Below are 18,590 nucleotides of genomic sequence, written 5' to 3'. Positions count from 1 at the left end.
CAATATTAAAGTATTTTAGACGTAGAAAAACTTTTGAAATTATTTCATGTTTTCACTGTTACAGAGCACTATTTTTACTTCTTCCAAGGAAGACTTATTTCCTGCTAAATAAAGCATGGAATTAAATAGCGGGTAGAGTGCTTTGCCTCTCGGAGGGTTAAATTTAGCTTCATGCAGTGCAGCAGAAGTCAATCCCATGGTCACGTAGCGACAGGCCCACATTCCCCGTTCCCGCTGGGAGAGGCTCTCCTGACGCAGGACAGCAGGACACACACCGAAGGGCAGGAGGCACGCACGCTGTTACCAAGGAAACAGGGATTTTGAATGTAGCCGAGGAGCAGCGGGCAGGGGCGGCGGGGAAGGTTAAACACCAGTCGGTATTTCAGTCCCTGTTGTCCGGCCAAGCGCGCAGCGCCGCTGTGTCCCGGCCGCCTGCGCTCCACGGCCGGAACAGGAACCGGGCGGCGGCGGCGGCGGCGCTCCCGGGCCCGGCGGGACCGGCTCCCCGTGGCGCCCGCTCGCGCGTCACACGCAGGCCGCTGCTGCCCGCTGACGTCAGCGCGCCGCCACGTGACGTATGGACGGCGGCAGGGCGGGGGGAGGAGGCCTCGGCGGCGGCGGGGCCGGTGAGTCCCGCGGGCGGGAGGGGCGCGGGGGGCGCGGCCCGGAGGCCGAGCGGGGTCCCGAGGCCGTCCGGAGTCCCGAGGCCGTCCGGAGTGAGGTGCTGCCGCCGGAGGCTCCCAGCGGGCGCTGGCAGGGCGACCCGGGGCAGGCCGGGGGAGTGCCGCCGTCCGGCGAAGGCGCCGGACGCGTTTGGCGGTGAAGCGATTTCACCTGAAGTGCCTTTTTGTGGAGGCGAGGGAGGGGGCGGCCGAGCGGGCGGGGATCGCCTTCCCTGGCGCCTCCCGGGCTGGGGGTCGGTGGCGGCCCGGGTTACCCCGGGCGCGACCTTGGGCTCATCGCCGGCTCCGGCTGCCGTCTTTGGTCCGCGCCCGTCTCACCTGCCGCCCCCTCGTCCTGCCCCCGGCTGGCTTCTCAAGGCCCTGTTGTGGCTATCTAATTGGAATTTTATTTACTTAAAAATACGAATTCAGTATTCTGACGCTCTCGCGGTACTCAGTGTTTTCCCTGCTGCTTTGGTGTCGTAGTAGTTTAACCACTGTGCAAGTTACGCACTACTGTGATTCATTGAAATTAACTCTTAGAAGACGTGTTATCAGACTTCAAAAAACAAAGAAGTTAATGTTAACTTGTTAGCAACCTGCCGATGATCTCGCTTGCCAAGCAATGCTCTTTGCTCGTGCTTTTAAAGCGCAGCACGCAGACCTTCTTAAATCCCTGTGCTGGAATCACTTAAGTTTGTTTGTGTTTTAGGATTTAATTTGAGCCTCCTCACAATGTAGGTGTATTTGGTGTGCCTTCTGTTGCAAATCTGTAAATCAGGTACTCGAACTGTTCTGTTGGGATGTTTACTCATATTTAACAAAAAAAGACCAAGAATTTTCATAAAAGGTTTTTTAATATATTTTGACAACACGGGCCAACACGATAATATACATTACTTATAGAGAAAGTATTTACATATTACATTTTGTTTCTCAAAACCCAGGAGATTTTCATTGTCACACGTCTGTTTTTGACTTGCAGGATTAAGGTGTGATAACTTTCTAGTTCATGCGACTACCTAAAAGTATTTTTTTTCTACCTCTCTTCCTTTGTTCTCTTAAACGTATCCTTTAAAGAAGGTTAGAGTGACTCTTACGAGAGAATTCATACATCAAGGTATCATCTACTTACCAAATTAAATACAGTTTATTTTTCCTCCTGGCAGATTTGATGGGAAGGTTAACAATAATTTATACTTGTTGAGGAGACTCATTATGTCGGTTATGTATTTAAGCAAGTAAAGCCTCTATATTTCTGTATTTCCTCACCCTACAGTTTTGTTTCGTTTTCCTGTTTATAAAAAAAGCTTGTGCAAGAGAAAGATCTGCAACTGCCTTAAATCTTGTAAAAAAAACAACGACCAGAACTCCCAAAACCCTTAGCTAGCCAAGAACACTTGGAGAATTTTGGCTGTGTAGGGAATAATGTGTGTGTGATACAGTTTGTATAGACCTGGTTTAATTAGGACACCTGTGTGGGAAAATGGGGTTTTCAGGGACGTTAATGCTGTAGCAGGAATGTCAAGATGAAATTTTTGTGGCTTAAAATGAACAAATGAATGGCAGTATGTTCTGTGATGGTTAAAAATATGAATGGTCAAAATTAAATTATGATGACTCAGAAAAGAAATTCTATTGCCGTATTCTAACGGTTTTAGAAGTTTTCTCATGAAATTGAAGGTTTCTAAAAGAATTTATTTCCACAAAGTTTGAATTGAGAAATACACATCTCTCTCACTTTCATCATAAGGCTTTGTGCTCATGGTTTCTGATGGTGTGTATTTCATGCATTGTTCCAGGAAATGGTCCAGTTGTTGCTGTGCAGCTGGATGTTGCTGAATAACGTTTCTATGAGCTTGCTGTTCAATCTGTCTGTTGTTCAGAATGGCGAAGAACCCTAATTTCCCGGAAGCCGGGAATCTGCCTACAGGCTACGTTCACTGTAGGTCTTCAGACAGCTTCACTGGTGAGTGGACCGATGTGTTTTCTTGAGATTTTAATGGTTTTGTTGTATGCCATTTTAAGCAGGTTAATTTTATATACATGTTAATAAATAATCTGCACTAATATATTGTTCTTTGTACTTAGCTAAACTGACTCCTGCTCTTCTGTCACAGGAAGGCGTCTGAGCGGAACGTAAAACGTTGGCACTACAGCACTTAAGTGACAGGAATGTGTTTGCAGATGAGCAGGGCATAACTTCCCATATGCTTTGAGTCAAAATATTTTTTGGTACTAAATTGCTGTTTCGAATGCTGTGATTGGGTGGTGTGGTTAGTTACCATTAATGTTACCATCTGCTTTCCTTTTAATCCTTTCACAACAGAAGGGTTGGAGATGAGACTTGAAAGTTCTGTGAATTGCACTTACTCAAGCTTTCATATTCTGTATTTATAAAGTCATAGGGGTTGATTATGTTGTTTGTATTTTTGGCTACTAAGTATCAAAACTTTTTTGGTTTTCTGTCAATTTTCACTCAGTTTCAACTTTGTTATTGTTACTTAGAAGTACAAAGGAGCTACTGTAGCAGCGGTTCTGACAGAATTGTTTACACTCTGAATGTTGAAGTATTTACAGAAAATTTCTGTTTCCTGAGTTGTTTGTTTATTGTGCCTGAACTCGGGAGAACAAATTATTTTTTATAAAAAGACATATGTGTATCCACTGGAAATACAAACCATAGGATTTGAACCAGTGGTATGTTTGTACAGTAGTGTTACTGTTACACCTATTGTGTTCTGGGAGTCTGTGGTAATAGACATTGAAACTAAAGTAATACTTTGCTAGAATTTATTTACAATATATGAAGTAATTATGATGTAGTGAATTACAAAAAATTGAGATGCTACTCCAGTGCCATCCAATAAACTGAGAACCAGTTTTTAGATAAAAGAGCAGTGTAAAAGTATTACATTTAAGAAAATTCCCTTTGTGTATTTCTGATAAAAGTATTATCTTGCTAGGTACAAACTAGAGGATGTAGGAATTAGTTGTTTTAAAGGTATGAAATTATTTGCTCAGTGTTTATAATCCAGACATACTTCATGAAAAAATTAATTCTAGCAATAATCTGTTTACTTGCATTTATTTCTAAAGTTTAGATGGAGGTATCAGTTATGTAAGCATTCTTCACTCACTTGATATAAAATTTTTCTTCAAATTATTCATGATTAATTTCTTATATTCAATCTTCTATGCGTTGTAGAAAAACAACACTTCCATGCTTCTTTGAAGCAGCACTGCTTTTCAGAGGATTCTTGAGTGTTAAACTAAATGAGGGAGGGAAGAGACTGAGTGCTGATCTTTCAGTGCAGCTTCTAGTTATTTAGTAAGGATGTCTTTGCTGTTTTGCTGTTGTTGCTGCATATTCTAGCTCTTGTTTTTGTATCCTATAATATGTTACAGATTACTTACTGAGTAGAAATACAAGAAACTGAAAGCTTAGAGGGGGTGAAATTACCTAGTATTGCATGCTGCCTTATTGTAATACTAGGCTGCATTTTTCACATGCTCACTCTTGAATAGTGTGTCTTTCAGTGGGGTCAGAGAAGTGGTTTTGTAGGCCTTAGGACCTAACAAATGCCTTTTCAGACTGTTGCCTTTCTAATGGTGCCTTGAAATCACTGAGAACACTGTTTTGTTTGTTTATTTCTGTGTCATATCCAAAGCTTCAGCAGCTGACTCCTGAGGCAGTTAATTAGCTCTGAATACCTCCTGGAAATAGGTTATGGTGCTGGCAACAGGCTTGTAAATGGCATTTTCTTGGACTGCCAGGAAGAGTAAGCACCTGTATTCTCTGAAAGGGTGATGTTTGATGACAGAAGATGTCAGATGGAGCTTCAGGAAGGGTTTTGCCCAAGTTCTTAGCAGCATCCATTTTTTTTTTTTTTTTAATCATAGATGGTACTTTTGAATAACAACTAGAAAAATACACGTTTAGCTATACAGGGAAGTTGTGAGCTCATAGCAACTTGGCACAACTAAAGAGGTTATTATGTTTTACTTCCTCAAACAAGAAATGCACAGATTGCTTTAAGGGTTGTCTGAGTTTGTACCATTAATTAATCCAGCCTAGGAAGATATGAAGTCATGTATTATTTGGTCCTATATTTTGAAGGCAGGACTGTCTCACTGGTCTGCTTTATATGAAAAATCCACAATACAGACAAAGCTTGTGTTGGAAATCTGTGTTGGTGTGTTTCTTCAATATACTGGTGTTACCCATAGTGCACAGAAAAGGCATGAACGTGATTTTGTAAAGGTGACAGTGCCCAACACTTCGAGTCGTTCAAGCATTTGAAAGGCCTCCTCGGCTTGTAGCCATCATTTGAGTCCTGTATTTCCTGTGCTCAGCAGGTTTGTGTTTGAAACTGATGGATTAGAATAGTACATGGAACCAGCAATTCAGAGAGCATTACACATCAGAACAAATTTGCCTTGCTGCTTAGACACAGGGCGATTTCTAAATTTCTACTTTCATTGCTTGCTGTTGTTCAGCATCTTGATGTTCATAAGGACTGAACATCCTCAGTTACTAGCAAGTGTTCTCACTTCAGACTTTGCCCTCTTACATACAAAGATTCTTGTTTAGACAGAGGTTTATGTACCCTTGAGAGGGAAGTGTGCTTTTGATTTTATTTGTTTATTTAACTGTAAATAGAAACAATTTCCCTTGAGCTTTTCACCCTGTTGGCACATGACAACATCCACAGCTACTGAAAGGAAAGTTAATGTGCAGCTGGTGGCATTCCCTTCTCTTCACTACTTTTACAGTCTCTCAGTTTCATTCAGACAGTACCTGTTCTTATTTTTTAGAGACAAGAGTGGATTCAGGAAACAAAGTAGAATGTAGTAAAAACTGGAAATAAAAATAGATTTTAAGATTAAAATGTGCCAATATTTGTACATGAAGTATCATAAATCAGCTTACTCAATCAATAAAAGTTTAAACTAACAGAAGAGAGATAATACAGAGTTCCTTGATGATGTGTAATTCATATGTAGTTGGGTTGCCTGACTATTGCAAATGAAGATCAACAACAGCAATTATGGGTGTGGTATGAAAGTCTTTAAGGAGTACCGACACCTGAGATTGCAGCTGAGTAACAAATACATCTCTTTGTTTCCTCCCTCGGTGTAATAAAAAGTTTTCTATTTTGAGGGCATTTCAATTTTACCGTTGTCTATAAACTCTCAATCAATCATGTTGTGGTAAGTAGTATTGCTGGTAGAAATAGATGCTGCTGGGCTGATGTTGGTTAACCTTGCTTGATAGAAAGTAAATGTTACTGGAAGCATAAATCTAAATTATCTTAACTAATTGTAAATTAACCAGTGCAAGTGGAAGAAATAGTCTGTTACTATGAAAACCCATGAAAATTAATTTACTTTCGTGTCAGGATAGAAGAATGACTGTACAGTATTCTGTGTTCCCATGGGTTAGGCTGCCTTCAGTATCTTGGCCATTGTTGCTGGTTGTGTGCTGTAGTGGCTACACAAGCGTACAGCTTCTAATTCAATGAGCAGAGACAGCCAGTGGAAACCTGGGGGTTTGTTCCCATTTGTGCTGTGATCTATTACTGATTTAGTATGCTGTATTTTTCTTAAATTTTATTTTCTATTTCTATCACTTTTTTTTTAGTTTAAGTTGAAGTTCTTTGCGACTGTTTCCACAATATCTTGATTTTGGGTTAAGCATTTCCATGTGTTAAAAGTGCAAATAATAACCCCAAGTGCATCTTTTTGTTTGGTTTTTACATATTTTCTCATAGTATTTTTACAGTAGAACCTAAAAGTGTATTTCTGTCATGAATATTTGACTTGGAAGATTTACGTGTTAGGTGTGTGCAAGGTATGGTGTCATAATTTTCTTGGTGCTTGTGGTACCTTTCTTCAGCCCTAGGTATCTGCCCATTTTGAAAAGTTGCTAGTAAATGGAGCATGGAAGATGTCTCTGAAAATATGGATGGTTAACTGAAACAGCTAACTGATTTTTAAAGAAAAGTAAACCGAAGTGTAACAATAGATGCCGATATAAGACCTAAATTTGCCTGGAGATGCTCTTGCCATTGAGACTACAGAAAGCCTCTGTTGCCAAAATAAACCAAAACAAAGAAAAGCTAAAACCTGTTGTGAATGAAGAAGAAACAAAAGATATGCCTAATGCATTAATCTATATTGTACATTACTGGGCAATCTCCTAATTTTATGACTGAGGTATTAGGGGGTTTGTTTTCTTATGCATATGAGGGAACAAGAAGTCATCAAGAAAACTGAGTGTAAAGAATAAGAAAATTGAATTGTACATTCTAAAGCCTTTCTCTCTGACAGGCTTTGTCTGCTATTCATTAAAACTTACCTTGATTGTTATTTTTCTCCCAGTTCTGAAAAGTTGACTAGAATCCTGCAAAAACACTGTTTTTACATTTTCACTGATTCTAGTACAGTCTGGAGAGTTAAGACTAAGCTTAATTGGTCACAAGCTTATTTCATTTTTGTGTGTGTGCATTTTAATTCAGATGAAATTTCTTTCTTATGGTAACATTATTTAAAATAGTTTAATTTTTAATTCTCTTTGTTGGAAGCTTTTTCTTTTAAGTAAAAGGGTTGACTGAACAAAAAGGTGACAGAATTCTCTGAAGTACTTTGTCAGCTAGAACTGTTGGTGCCAGCTGTGTTGTGTCCAGTTGAAAAGGAAATTTCATAGACAACCTCTTGGTTTAATTTTTCTTGTAATATATGATTACTTAGACTAATCACTTCTTTGTTACTGCAGTTATGCTTGCTATTCTTCATATTTTTTGCTCTGTGTAATACTGCTTGTTTTCTTTGTCCTTTAGGCTACCAGTATCACCATCCCTCCAAGATGAGTAACAGCCATCCACTTCGTCCTTACACAGCTGTGGGGGAGATCGACCACGTTCACATTCTGTCAGAGCATATTGGTGCTCTAATGAACGGGGAGGAATACAGCGACGTTACCTTTATTGTGGAAAAGAAGCGTTTCCCGGCACACAGAGTGATCCTGGCTGCTAGATGCCATTATTTCAGGTGAAGTAAGGCTTTTTGTCAGGCTCACAGGAAATTTTTATGCAGATGAGATAAACATTATTTCTCTGTGAACTTTTCAGGGTGTAATCATCTGTCCATTGAGTGTGACCTTTTCTGTGTGAATGTTTCCCAGCACATCAAATCATTTTGTTCAAATAGAAAAAGATAAATACCATGTCACAGTGTTATTCTTTTGACCTTCATTAAATTGGATTTTGAAGGTAGTTTCACAAATTCAAGAGAAAGATCGCTTGAGAACAGGAAGGTACTACTGCAAAATTGTTTTGATTTCTCAGAGTATAACTGGTGTGCTTCTATGGAATATACTCAATTAGCAAGTTTCATTTTGATGAATTGGAATTGAGAAGAGGTTTGGCTGAAAAAGACTAGAATATATATTTTAAAACTAGGAATAATACTAATCCAGCTTTTTTTTCATATAAGAGCTGGGCATTTTTCAATAGAAATGTATTTACTAAAGCTTCCTGGTAATCTTATTCCAGTGAATTTTCTCAGAGAGTTAAGCTACTAACCTAAACTAACCTAAACTAAACCAAACTAAACTAAACTCTCTTCCTTACAGAGCATTATTGTATGGAGGAATGAGAGAATCTCAGCCTGAAGCAGAAATTCCTCTTCAGGACACTACTGCAGAGGCATTTACCATGCTGTTGAAATACATTTACACTGGTCGTGCTACACTACGAGATGAGAAAGAGGAGGTTCTTCTAGACTTCCTAAGCCTAGCACATAAATACGGATTCCCAGAACTGGAGGATTCCACGTCTGAGTATCTTTGCACAATACTTAATATTCAGAATGTCTGTATGACTTTTGATGTTGCCAGTCTTTATTCTCTTCCCAAACTAACTTTTATGTGCTGTATGTTCATGGATAGAAATGCCCAAGAGGTCCTCTCCAGTGAAGGTTTCCTGTCACTTTCTAAGGTATATCTTTTGTTTGCACTTTTTTCCGCTAGGACTGTTAATTTTAATGTGCATACAATTTTGTGATGAAATACTAATGGGGGCACCAATTAAAAACTTGTGTTAGTTCATAGCTATCATTTTATACTAGTGAAACTGTGATGGTTAGAAATATTCAAGACAAGCTGAACTGAAAATTTTGGCAATCTGTTCTGAATTTTTTAGGTATTGACCAGTCAGTATAGCTAAATATAGTAAATCTAATGGTGTGTTCTAGAAGATGGCAGCAGGAAATCTAATCTTAATTTGTCTTATTTCATGTCTTCCTGATATAATTTGGCTTCTGAATGCTGCACAGGGGAAGTCAAATATAGACTTGAATATGACAGGAGATACTTTGTCCTATTAATTTCTTGATACAGACTTCTTTAATGATGGGTGGTTTTCTGCTGTATAAACTAAAGCATTCTGGAGATGACTGTGATTTATATTGCTGATTGTCATCGTGTTCTGAACTTGCAGAATATGGTGGTGTGGTAGAGTGCTCTGGGTTTGTGTGTTCTTTTTTTTGTTAGATGTGTAAATATTTGTGATGGAGTCAGGCTGTTCTATGAAGTTGAAATTTTGCACTTACTCCGGCAGGGTCTTTGGGCTGGACATAATAGTGACGGAGTGTTTTCAAGTAGTGTTTGTGTGAAGCAGCAGAGCACCTGGAATGAGTGATGCTTTAATTGGGGGTTTTTAAAGTGATTTTTCTTAGTGGAAAAGCTGTGAAGGGTTTATTCCTTGAATGAGTATACAACACTGCTCTGCTCACTTACCTGTTGTATAAGGAAAAAAGATTTTTTTCTCTCTGTACTTTGTCATGTCGGTTTGTTAAATCTGAGCTCTGAGAGCATGTTATCAATAAAGAAATGAGCAAACATCATTCATCAGGAAGTGCACACTTTGATGTCTTTGGCATAGCCAGTCCTGGTATATCTGAGAGATCTTTCCTTTTTCTAGGCAAGCTCCTGATTATTCTACTACCTAAGTGAAAATCAAAAAGCTGTTTGATTATTTTTGTTCTCATTTTGCAGTTAGTCAGTTTTCTACATGAATAAGAGCCACTGGAGTTCTTACCTGCTGATTCTTAGTTGGCACCAAAAGACAGAGGGAAAGATTGTGACAGACAGAAATCCCAAGTAGTTAGAAATGGTTAAAAAAAGTGATTCCAAGCAACACTTTTTTTTCTCATCAGTGTTCTTATAGCAATCTTAAGTTCAAAGGAATATTTTGAACATACTGCCAAGTCCCTAAATCTTGTAGTGTTCCAAAGTAAACTTGAACTACTGAATGGTATTATATTGATTTGATTAGTTCTCTACATTTCATTTTCTTCTAGTGGTTTTGTAATATTGCCTATTATTTTGGTCATGGATTCTGTAATTCTTGCATAACTAAAACAAGCTACAATTTCAGGGAGTCACTCCTTTAAAGATTATTTTTAATAGCTACAATTTAAAATAGCCGTTAACTTTTTGCCATATTTGAATTTCCCTTGATTAAAAAAATAAAACTAAAATTAATTTCTGTTTATTTAGGGGGTATATTTTTTTGTTCCTATTTCTCTTTTCCAGGCTGCTCTTCTAAGTATTGTGCTGAGAGACTCATTTGCAGCTCCTGAAAAGGACATTTTCCAAGCTTTGATGAACTGGTGTAAACATAACCTCAAGGAAAACCATGCTGAAATCATGCAAGCAGTACGTTTGCCACTAATGAGTCTAACAGAACTACTGAACGTTGTAAGACCTTCTGGATTGTTGTCACCTGATGCCATCTTAGATGCCATTAAGATTCGTTCTGAGAGTAGGGACATGGACCTCAACTACAGGGGCATGTTAAGTAAGCATCAGATTTTTTGTTTGTTTCCTTCAGACTGTAGTTCTCTGGAGGATGTGGTTAATTTGTGCTTTGAGTTTTCATTTATTACTGTGTGTTATAAAAGGCTTACAATATGAAACGTATTGTTACGTAACTGTTCATGCTGTTTTTATTCCTTTATATTAGTCAATTATTTTCTTGCTTTATATCTCAGATATTGCTCAAACATGAATGTAATACCATTTTCCTAGAGGAAGTGGTAATTTAGTAGAAAAGGTTTTACAAAAACATGGAAAATAAAAATGAATTGGCTGTGAGATAAATGATATTTAAATGATTTTATGTTGATGGCAACTTGTTTTCTTCATAAATATTTTCATAATTTCTCCACTACTTACGACTTTTCACTTACTCTTTACCTGTTTGTCTAAATAGTTAAACAAGTCTCTGAAATTGTTTTAGTGGAAGCCTAAGAAATGTAAGAAGCCTTGTATTTGACTTTTTTTTCTGTGCTCTCTGTTAATTCAACAATAGTATATAACACTCAAGCTTTAAAAAGATATTGTTAGCCATCTAATGTGTGATTTATAGGGAGAATTTGGCCTAAATTAAGTTAAATGTTCTTTAAGAGCCTGCGCTGTATTCTCAGTCATGCATGATGAGCACAGAAAACTACTGCTATCTCAGAATTGCATATTCTCTTTGTTCTCCCTTTGAAGTTACAGTTATTAATATTTAACCATATGAGTTAATATTAGGATATTGTAAAAGTCTTCTCATGCAAGACATTCTGTTGACATTGCAGTAGATAAATTTGAATAAGTCAAATGGTCTTTTCTGGCTTCTTTTCTGGATATATATCTCCACAATAACATGCTCCTAATCGCAGCTTTTCTGAGAGTGGAATTTCTTTGTTGTTTTAGTACTCATTCAGAACCTTGGAACTTCTATTTGTGGAAACATTGACGACCACTTACCACTTCAAATTCTGTTCTTTATATGTCAAATTTTTAACACCCAGTTAAAATTCATACTTCTGTTGCCAGCCTGCCTGAAAAGTTTGGGGTAGCTTTTCATCATTTAGCTTTCAGATCATATTTTCTAGGATCTCTCCTCAAAGATGGCTGTTAAAAATGTCTTTTGAAGAGGGTAGTTTACAGAGTGTTGTTTTGTAGCTGAAGTTAGGGATCATTATCCCCAGTTAGCTTGAAGGAAGATGTTCCTAGGACACAAGCTTATTACTGTGAAATATTGGCATAAAAAACTTGCTTTTCCATCTGGGTTCAAAGCCCAAGTATCCAGAAGTTTCCCACTTCACTTGAGTTCATTTACCTTTGCAGGGTACTGGAAGCTCATATAGCTATCGAAGGAGCGTGTGTGGCTATACTGCTGTATACGCCACTCTGCAAATTCATGATGCATCTTGAACATTTGATACACATCTTGTACATTTAAGTTTCTTCCACTTAGGAGGAGAAAAATCCAATAAAACCCAAACCAAAAGCAAACAACAGTTGACAGGTGCAACAGAATTCTGTAAAATCATGAAGGGGACTGCTACATAATATCACAACTACATAATTATCAGTAAATTAGCACAACTTTATTACCATAAAACATGTAGGAGATACCAAATGAAACTGAGGAAGCTAAATTTTCTTAATGCCTCTTTTTTTTCTACTTTTCTTCTTTTTTTTTTTCCCCTAGAGGATGTGTTTGCAGCCAAGAAAGGATACTACCAATAATCTTTGGTCTGACCTAACAGAGTTGATATCCAGAACATTTAATTCGCAGTATGAGAGTGCAAAATTTAAGCAATTATTTCCTTTTCTTCTTAGTACCAGGGGAGAATATTGCAACAATGAAATATGGAGCACAAGTTGTGAAAGGGGAGCTGAAGTCTGCTCTTTTAGATGGAGATACTCAGAACTATGACCTGGATCATGGCTTCTCTCGACACCCGATCAACGACGACTGCCGGTCCGGAATTGAAATTAAACTAGGCCAGCCCTCAATAATCAACCACGTACGAATTCTCCTGTGGGACAGAGACAGTCGGTAGGTGCCAAGGTGACATAAAAAGGGAAAGTAGTGCATTTTGTACTGGTGATGATGTAGCAGTGCAAGCTATAAATTAAATATTTTCTGGAAACAGCATGATGGTGTTGGAAATGACTATTGCAAGATTTATTTGAAAAAACCCTGATTTTTAAATGTAATTCTGGTTACTTACACACCAGACCGTATTTTGAGATGTTAAACTACCTTAAAATATTTAAATATTTTTTACATCTTTGCATTTCAAACGTTGAAATTTTTTTTTTGTTCCAATTTTTTCAATACATCAAAACCATTAAGAAATGGCACACTTTGACAATAAGATTGGACTTGGTCTTAGAGGTCTTTTCCAGCCTAAATGATTCTGTGATTCTGTAATTCAGAGGTAATAATTTAGTAGACAGCTCAGCAGTTATTCCTAAGCTATTAAAAACAGTAAAACAGGCTACTTACACATTTATTATATACCTTATCACCTTTCTGATAAAGAATTAATTTTATTTTCAGACTAATAGTTTAGAGTTGTAGAACAGTTGCATTTTGCTTTTTCAGCTAAGCCATGTTACTTTAGAACAGGTTGTATAAAAGTTTTATTTAGGGTGGGATTTTTGTAAATTTAAATTCATTTTTAAATACGAATTAGTTACTAATAATTCAAAACCAATTTCATTAAGTTTTAGCTATTTAACTGTTTCAAATAAGTTCTCCTACTTCAGTTCAACTCAAATTTGTTTCACCTCTATTTCTTTTGTTAAGATTAAAAAGTAAATCTTTGATGGTATAAGGAACTGCTTCATATAGTATTACACTAGTTGTGTCAGAAGATCAACCAAATTTATGAACCAATTATCAACCAAATTTATAAAATCTGAAACAGTATTAGAGATATATTAATAATACGTTCTCTAGCAATTTTTGGAGAACTTATATAACTGGTAAAATGCCCCTCATCTGCAAGGCATAAATTGGCATCTGCTGAAACTTAGGGAAAAAATGTTTTTCTTGGGACAACTTCTTACAAAGTTATCTGTTGCTTGGTGTCCTATGCACTTTGTCTGAAATTAATAGAACAAACTATTGTTGCTGGTAGAATGTCAGACTAGGTGCATCTCTACTCTAGAGATTTTTGTCTTCATAAGATACTGAGGGCTCAGTGGTTTAGGATCTAGTTTCTGTGTCATCCTGATTTTTAAAATTTTTTCTTTTTGAATCCTCTTGATTTCTGTGGAAAGTTTGCTATTGGACTTTCTTTTGCTTCCTAGCAGGTACAGTACTGGAATTAGCACTGTGTGTCCTGTGCAAGGCCAGGAGTTGTACTTAGATCATCCTAGGGGGTCCCTTCTAATTCAGAATATTCTGTGATTCTCTGTTCTATGAATTGTCAAGCTTTTTCCCCTCCAGTAACTCAACTGTCTAAGATAAATGGAAATGGAGGCATTTGGAGTACTTGGTCCATTTGTGGGCTCCTCAGTATAAGATATTGACCTGCTGGAGTGAGTTCAGCAGGACACCAAGATGATGAAGGCTTCAGCACATGAGAACCTGCTTTTTTAAGATGAGCAGGCTTAGAAGGGAGAATTTGTTGCTCTCCTCACCTGTTCAGTGGAAGAATATAGAGAATGCAGGGACAGAATTCTCTTGAAGCTGTGTGCTGAGAGTGCAAAGAGCAGTGGATACAAGCAACAAGATAAATTCATATTAAATATTAGGAAAACAATTCACAGTGGGGTAGTTGGCCTTGGGAAGAGTTTGGCCAGAGACATGTGCCAAAATGTACCAGCCAAGATCTTAAGGAACTTGCTCTGGGATTGTCCTTGCTTTTTGTAGAGGTTTTTTCCTTTCTACAGTCTTTATCTAAGAATTGCTGGCCACTTAACTGCGTCTTTCTCATGGGATACATGAATGATGTCTTCTAGAGAGGTGTTTTAGCACCTGTACAGACATGTAGAGATCTGTACAGCATGATTGCTTCTTTTTGAACATTTTTTTAAGCTATACGGTTCATTTTAACTGTGTGAAACTTTGGTCTATTGGATCTTCTTAACAGAACCAAATGCAAACTAACAGGTGTTTTACACCTCTAGTTCAGGGGTCTTAACAGCTGAATCGTAGCTGTAAAAGTGCTAAGGGGAGTAGCTGTCCAAACTGCATCTGCAAAGAAGATGCTATCCAGCCTTAAAAAAAATTAAGGGTATACTATTGTGTATGATAATGGAACTGTGTTTTTGAGGTAATATTTCTTTGTTTGGTACCTTCAGAAACTGAAAAGTAGCATGTTGTGTGTTGGTTACAAATATATGTTAGCTATATGTGAGAATCTCTAAATTCTCAGGGCACAGAGGTCTTCAAGTAATCTTTGTATCCAAACTGCTCAAACTCTAAAACTTAGGGGCCTAGTTTGGTCAAGTACACATATGTTAGTAATAGTAATGTTGCTAAAACACATTGTATTTGTGTGGGTTGTGAATATTACACATCTCATTGGTGTAAATATGAAGGCTGGTTATGCAATTGACATTTAAAGACTCAGCCTTACCTTTCCAAATGCTTAAATTGGTATTAACAACTGTCTAACATTTTTTAAGGATTTTTAAACAATATTGCTTTAAATAAGTACTCTTGTAAGTCCTCGGGAAAATTGGAAATATTAGCCAAGGCATTAATGTTTAACAAGAAATGCTTGTGTAGAACTGTGGAGGAGCAACTCTTCTTCAGAAATCCGTGTGAAAAAGTGCTAAGTGCTGACATAGTGCTGTTGAAATGCCTGTGAATGTTGCAGACTAGTACCTTAGGAGAAAGAAAACACTCTGAAACATATATTCAGTGATTTGCTGTTCCACAAGTGATACTTCTACTTTATTCTAAGCCTTACAGTCATGGATATAATAGGAAATTAGCTGTGACGTCTAAGTTCTAGTTTGGGTTTGCTTTCTCTTAACAGCAAACTATAAGGTAAACATAACTGATAAGCAAAAGGAAGACACACATTCTGTTAATGGCTTTTTTATTTTTCATGAGGTAATTTTGGAGTGTGTAAGGAAGTAGTGACAGGCTCGATGATGTATCATAAGGAACTGAAAGGGTCAGAAGTGAAGAACAGTATCAGTGAAAATGTTCATAAAGCAAATCTGCTTTTTTCATGTGAGGGTTTGAATTTGCATTTTTGATCTACTAATTGTTGTTTTTTTTTCTTTATTGATTTGGCAATAGAAATAGTACCATATCACTGGTGGTTTAGTTTTATTCCACGAGGAAGGAATACAAATGATTATTTTTATGACTGAGTTAAAAGTCTCCATTTAATTTTTTTGAAGCATAGGAGTCTCATCTAATGACTGTAGATTGTGAGTGTGTGGATGTTTTAAATCATTCTGAAAACACATCTTAACATAACTGTGTGAGAGTTTGTTTTCAAAGCTGGTTTGAAAATAGGGATCTGGGTAAGAACAAACAGCTTTCTTTTAAACACAACTGAAAATCCAGAAGACAGTGTAAAATTGAATACCTAAAATTTGTCAACTTGTATTCTAACCAGTGTTTTTTGACAATCCATAGGTCTTATTCCTACTACATTGAGGTGTCCATGGATGAGCTGGACTGGATTCGGGTTATCGATCACTCTAAATACCTCTGTCGGTCCTGGCAGAACCTGTATTTTCCTGCCCGTGTCTGCAGGTTAGTTCATCAGTGTAATATACAGTGGGTAACATTAAAGAATGTAGACACCAGATTAAGTTGCCAGATTTGGCTACTTCATTATGTATTTCTGAAAATGTATTATATCACAACTTTAATCAGCTATGCTAAAAAAATTGTTTATCTTAGTGGATGCTTTTCTAGTATTAGTATCATTGATAAAATGCAGGTGTGTCCAGTTTGAAAACTCTTGGTTTTTCCATATCTACGTATCTGCTTCTCTTTTTTTTTTTGAGTTATACCCACTTTTTTTTGCAGCTGATGTGGGTTTTTTTTCACTCCGTAAACATCCATTCCTTGACTGCCTAAATGTTTATAGTGCGCTTACATACTTACTATAGAACTTTGAAATGTATTTTAATGTATTACATATTTTCTACTCCTACACTGTTTTAAATAGTTGTGCAAGAGAGAAAGGGGAAAGTTAGGACTCAGGAGCTTTGAGGAATGCCTTGTAAGGAGGTGATTGTTCCGCTCTGCTCTGCAGTGGTACAGCCTCACCTTGAGTCCTGTGTGCAGTTTTGGGTGCCACAATATAAGAAGGATAATAAACTATTAGAGAGCATCCAAAGGAGGGCAGTGAAGATAGCAAAAGCCCTTGAGGGGAAGCCGTATGAGGAGTGCCCGAGGCCACTTGGTCTGTTCAGCCTGGAGAAGAGGAAACTGAGGGGAGGACCTAATTGCAGTTAAAACTTCCTTGTGAGGGGAAGAGGAGGGGCAGGCACTGATCTTTTCTTTGTAGTAACCAGTGACAGGGCACAGAGGAATGGCCTGAAGTTGTGTCAGGGAGGGTTAGGTTGGATATGAGGAAAAGGTTCTTCACCCAGAGGGTGTTTGGGCACTGGAACAGGCTCCCCAGGGAAATAGACACAGCACCAGCCTGACAGAGCTCAGGAAGTGTTCGGGCAATACTCTTGGGCACGTGATGTCACTCTTGGGATAATGCTGTGCAGGGCCAGGAGTTGGACTCTGTGATCCTGGTGGCCCCTTCCAACTCAGCTTATTCTGAGGGTCTGTCCTGTGAAAACAGCTGGACGGGTTTAACCGTTGTTAAAGTGATGGTGGTTTTTTTACTGTAGGTGTTGGGAATTCTGGATAAAGCTGATAATCACATTAAAGCTGCCTTATTCAAAAAATGGAATTGAGGTCATTGATAGGGAGGACACAACCTGCAGAGACCAATGATGTGGTCATCATTAGGTTTTGGGTCACAGACCCTGAGAGGAAATGACCTGTACTGTAATAATTATTCTGTAGACAAAAACTTCTTAATTGGCATGGCGACTCTTGGAATCCCCATGGAGAGGTTAGCTTTCTTTTTCCCAAAGAATTACCTCTTTTTCTGATATTTGCTGCTCCACAACACAGGATTGCTGGCATGCAGTTGAAGTCTATGGGAAAAGGATCAGCTGGGTCACTTGTGTCTCTTCTTCTCAGATAAATCTTTCTCAGCCATCCTGTCCCTCAATAAGTTCATAGTGAATGTAGCTGACTTGAAATTTATTTTTCCTGACACAAATGCATACTCACCTTTCCCCGTAAGTTTTATGATTCTGATTTTATTGTTTTCTATTTCTGAAATGGTTGGTGCTGTCCCTTAGTTTGTGTGTGTATTTGATAACTTTTTGCTTAAAGGTGTCTGTGATAAATCATAGCAATGATGAAAAGCCTCATGAGATTCTGTTTTAGTGAAGGCTCTTCACAGCCTTTCCTGAAAGTGCAGAGAGGGAGTAGCAGAGGGGAGAATGTTATTCCAAAGTTTTAGATGGTACTTTACTTGGTTTTTGGCACGAAAGGATCTCTTAACCCTCTGTAAGGGACTTGCTCTCTGTTGGAAGAGCACATTATCAGGAGGGAGTTTATTTCATGTGGTGTTTTTGTATGCACAGGTTTATAATTTCAACATGCACAAGCACACCTGGGAACCTCCCCCTTGCGGTTTTATTTTGGCATATATTTGGCATATACACTTGTCCAGGTAGCTAAAGCGCAGATTTCCTTATCACATAGTCATGCCTCTGATCTTTCCTGTTCTGCTCCATGATTTACAGGAATCCTCTTCTATAAATCTTTGTACCTCATTGTCATATCCACAGAGTGGTGTGGAATTTCTTGGATGTGCTGCTTCTTTGCAGAACAAGTGGAAGAGCTAAGGAGAAAGTCATATAGCAGCATAAGTTTATGAGCACTTATTGTTAAGGAGCAGTAACCCTCAGGCAAAATATGAGTTCTCAGATGAGTCAACATAATAATTAATGATAGTTTAGATAAGGTTGTTCTGTAATCTTTATTTACATCAGTGAATTGAAGCCTACATTATCGTAAGACTGCA

At 38.0% G+C, this 18,590-nt stretch overlaps 1 protein-coding gene across 1 annotated transcript in view; it reads left to right on the top strand.

Moving 5' to 3' along the window:
* Positions 1-541: 541 nt before the first annotated feature.
* Positions 542-18,590, top strand: part of BTBD9 (BTB domain containing 9) — a 118,219-nt gene continuing 100,170 nt past the window's right edge. Inside the window, exons 1-7 of the mRNA XM_032102731.1 lie at positions 542-626; positions 2,465-2,631; positions 7,505-7,715; positions 8,299-8,662; positions 10,261-10,525; positions 12,343-12,562; positions 16,118-16,237. Coding sequence (XP_031958622.1) covers positions 2,550-2,631; positions 7,505-7,715; positions 8,299-8,662; positions 10,261-10,525; positions 12,343-12,562; positions 16,118-16,237 — 1,262 coding nt within the window. The 5' untranslated portion in view covers positions 542-626; positions 2,465-2,549. The remainder of the gene's footprint in view (positions 627-2,464; positions 2,632-7,504; positions 7,716-8,298; positions 8,663-10,260; positions 10,526-12,342; positions 12,563-16,117; positions 16,238-18,590) is intronic.

The sequence above is a fragment of the Corvus moneduloides genome, chromosome 3, assembly GCF_009650955.1.
Source record: "Corvus moneduloides isolate bCorMon1 chromosome 3, bCorMon1.pri, whole genome shotgun sequence".
Lineage (NCBI taxonomy): Eukaryota > Metazoa > Chordata > Aves > Passeriformes > Corvidae > Corvus > Corvus moneduloides.
Note: the sequence above shows the minus strand (reverse complement) of the source record. Positions and strands in the feature narration are given on the sequence as shown.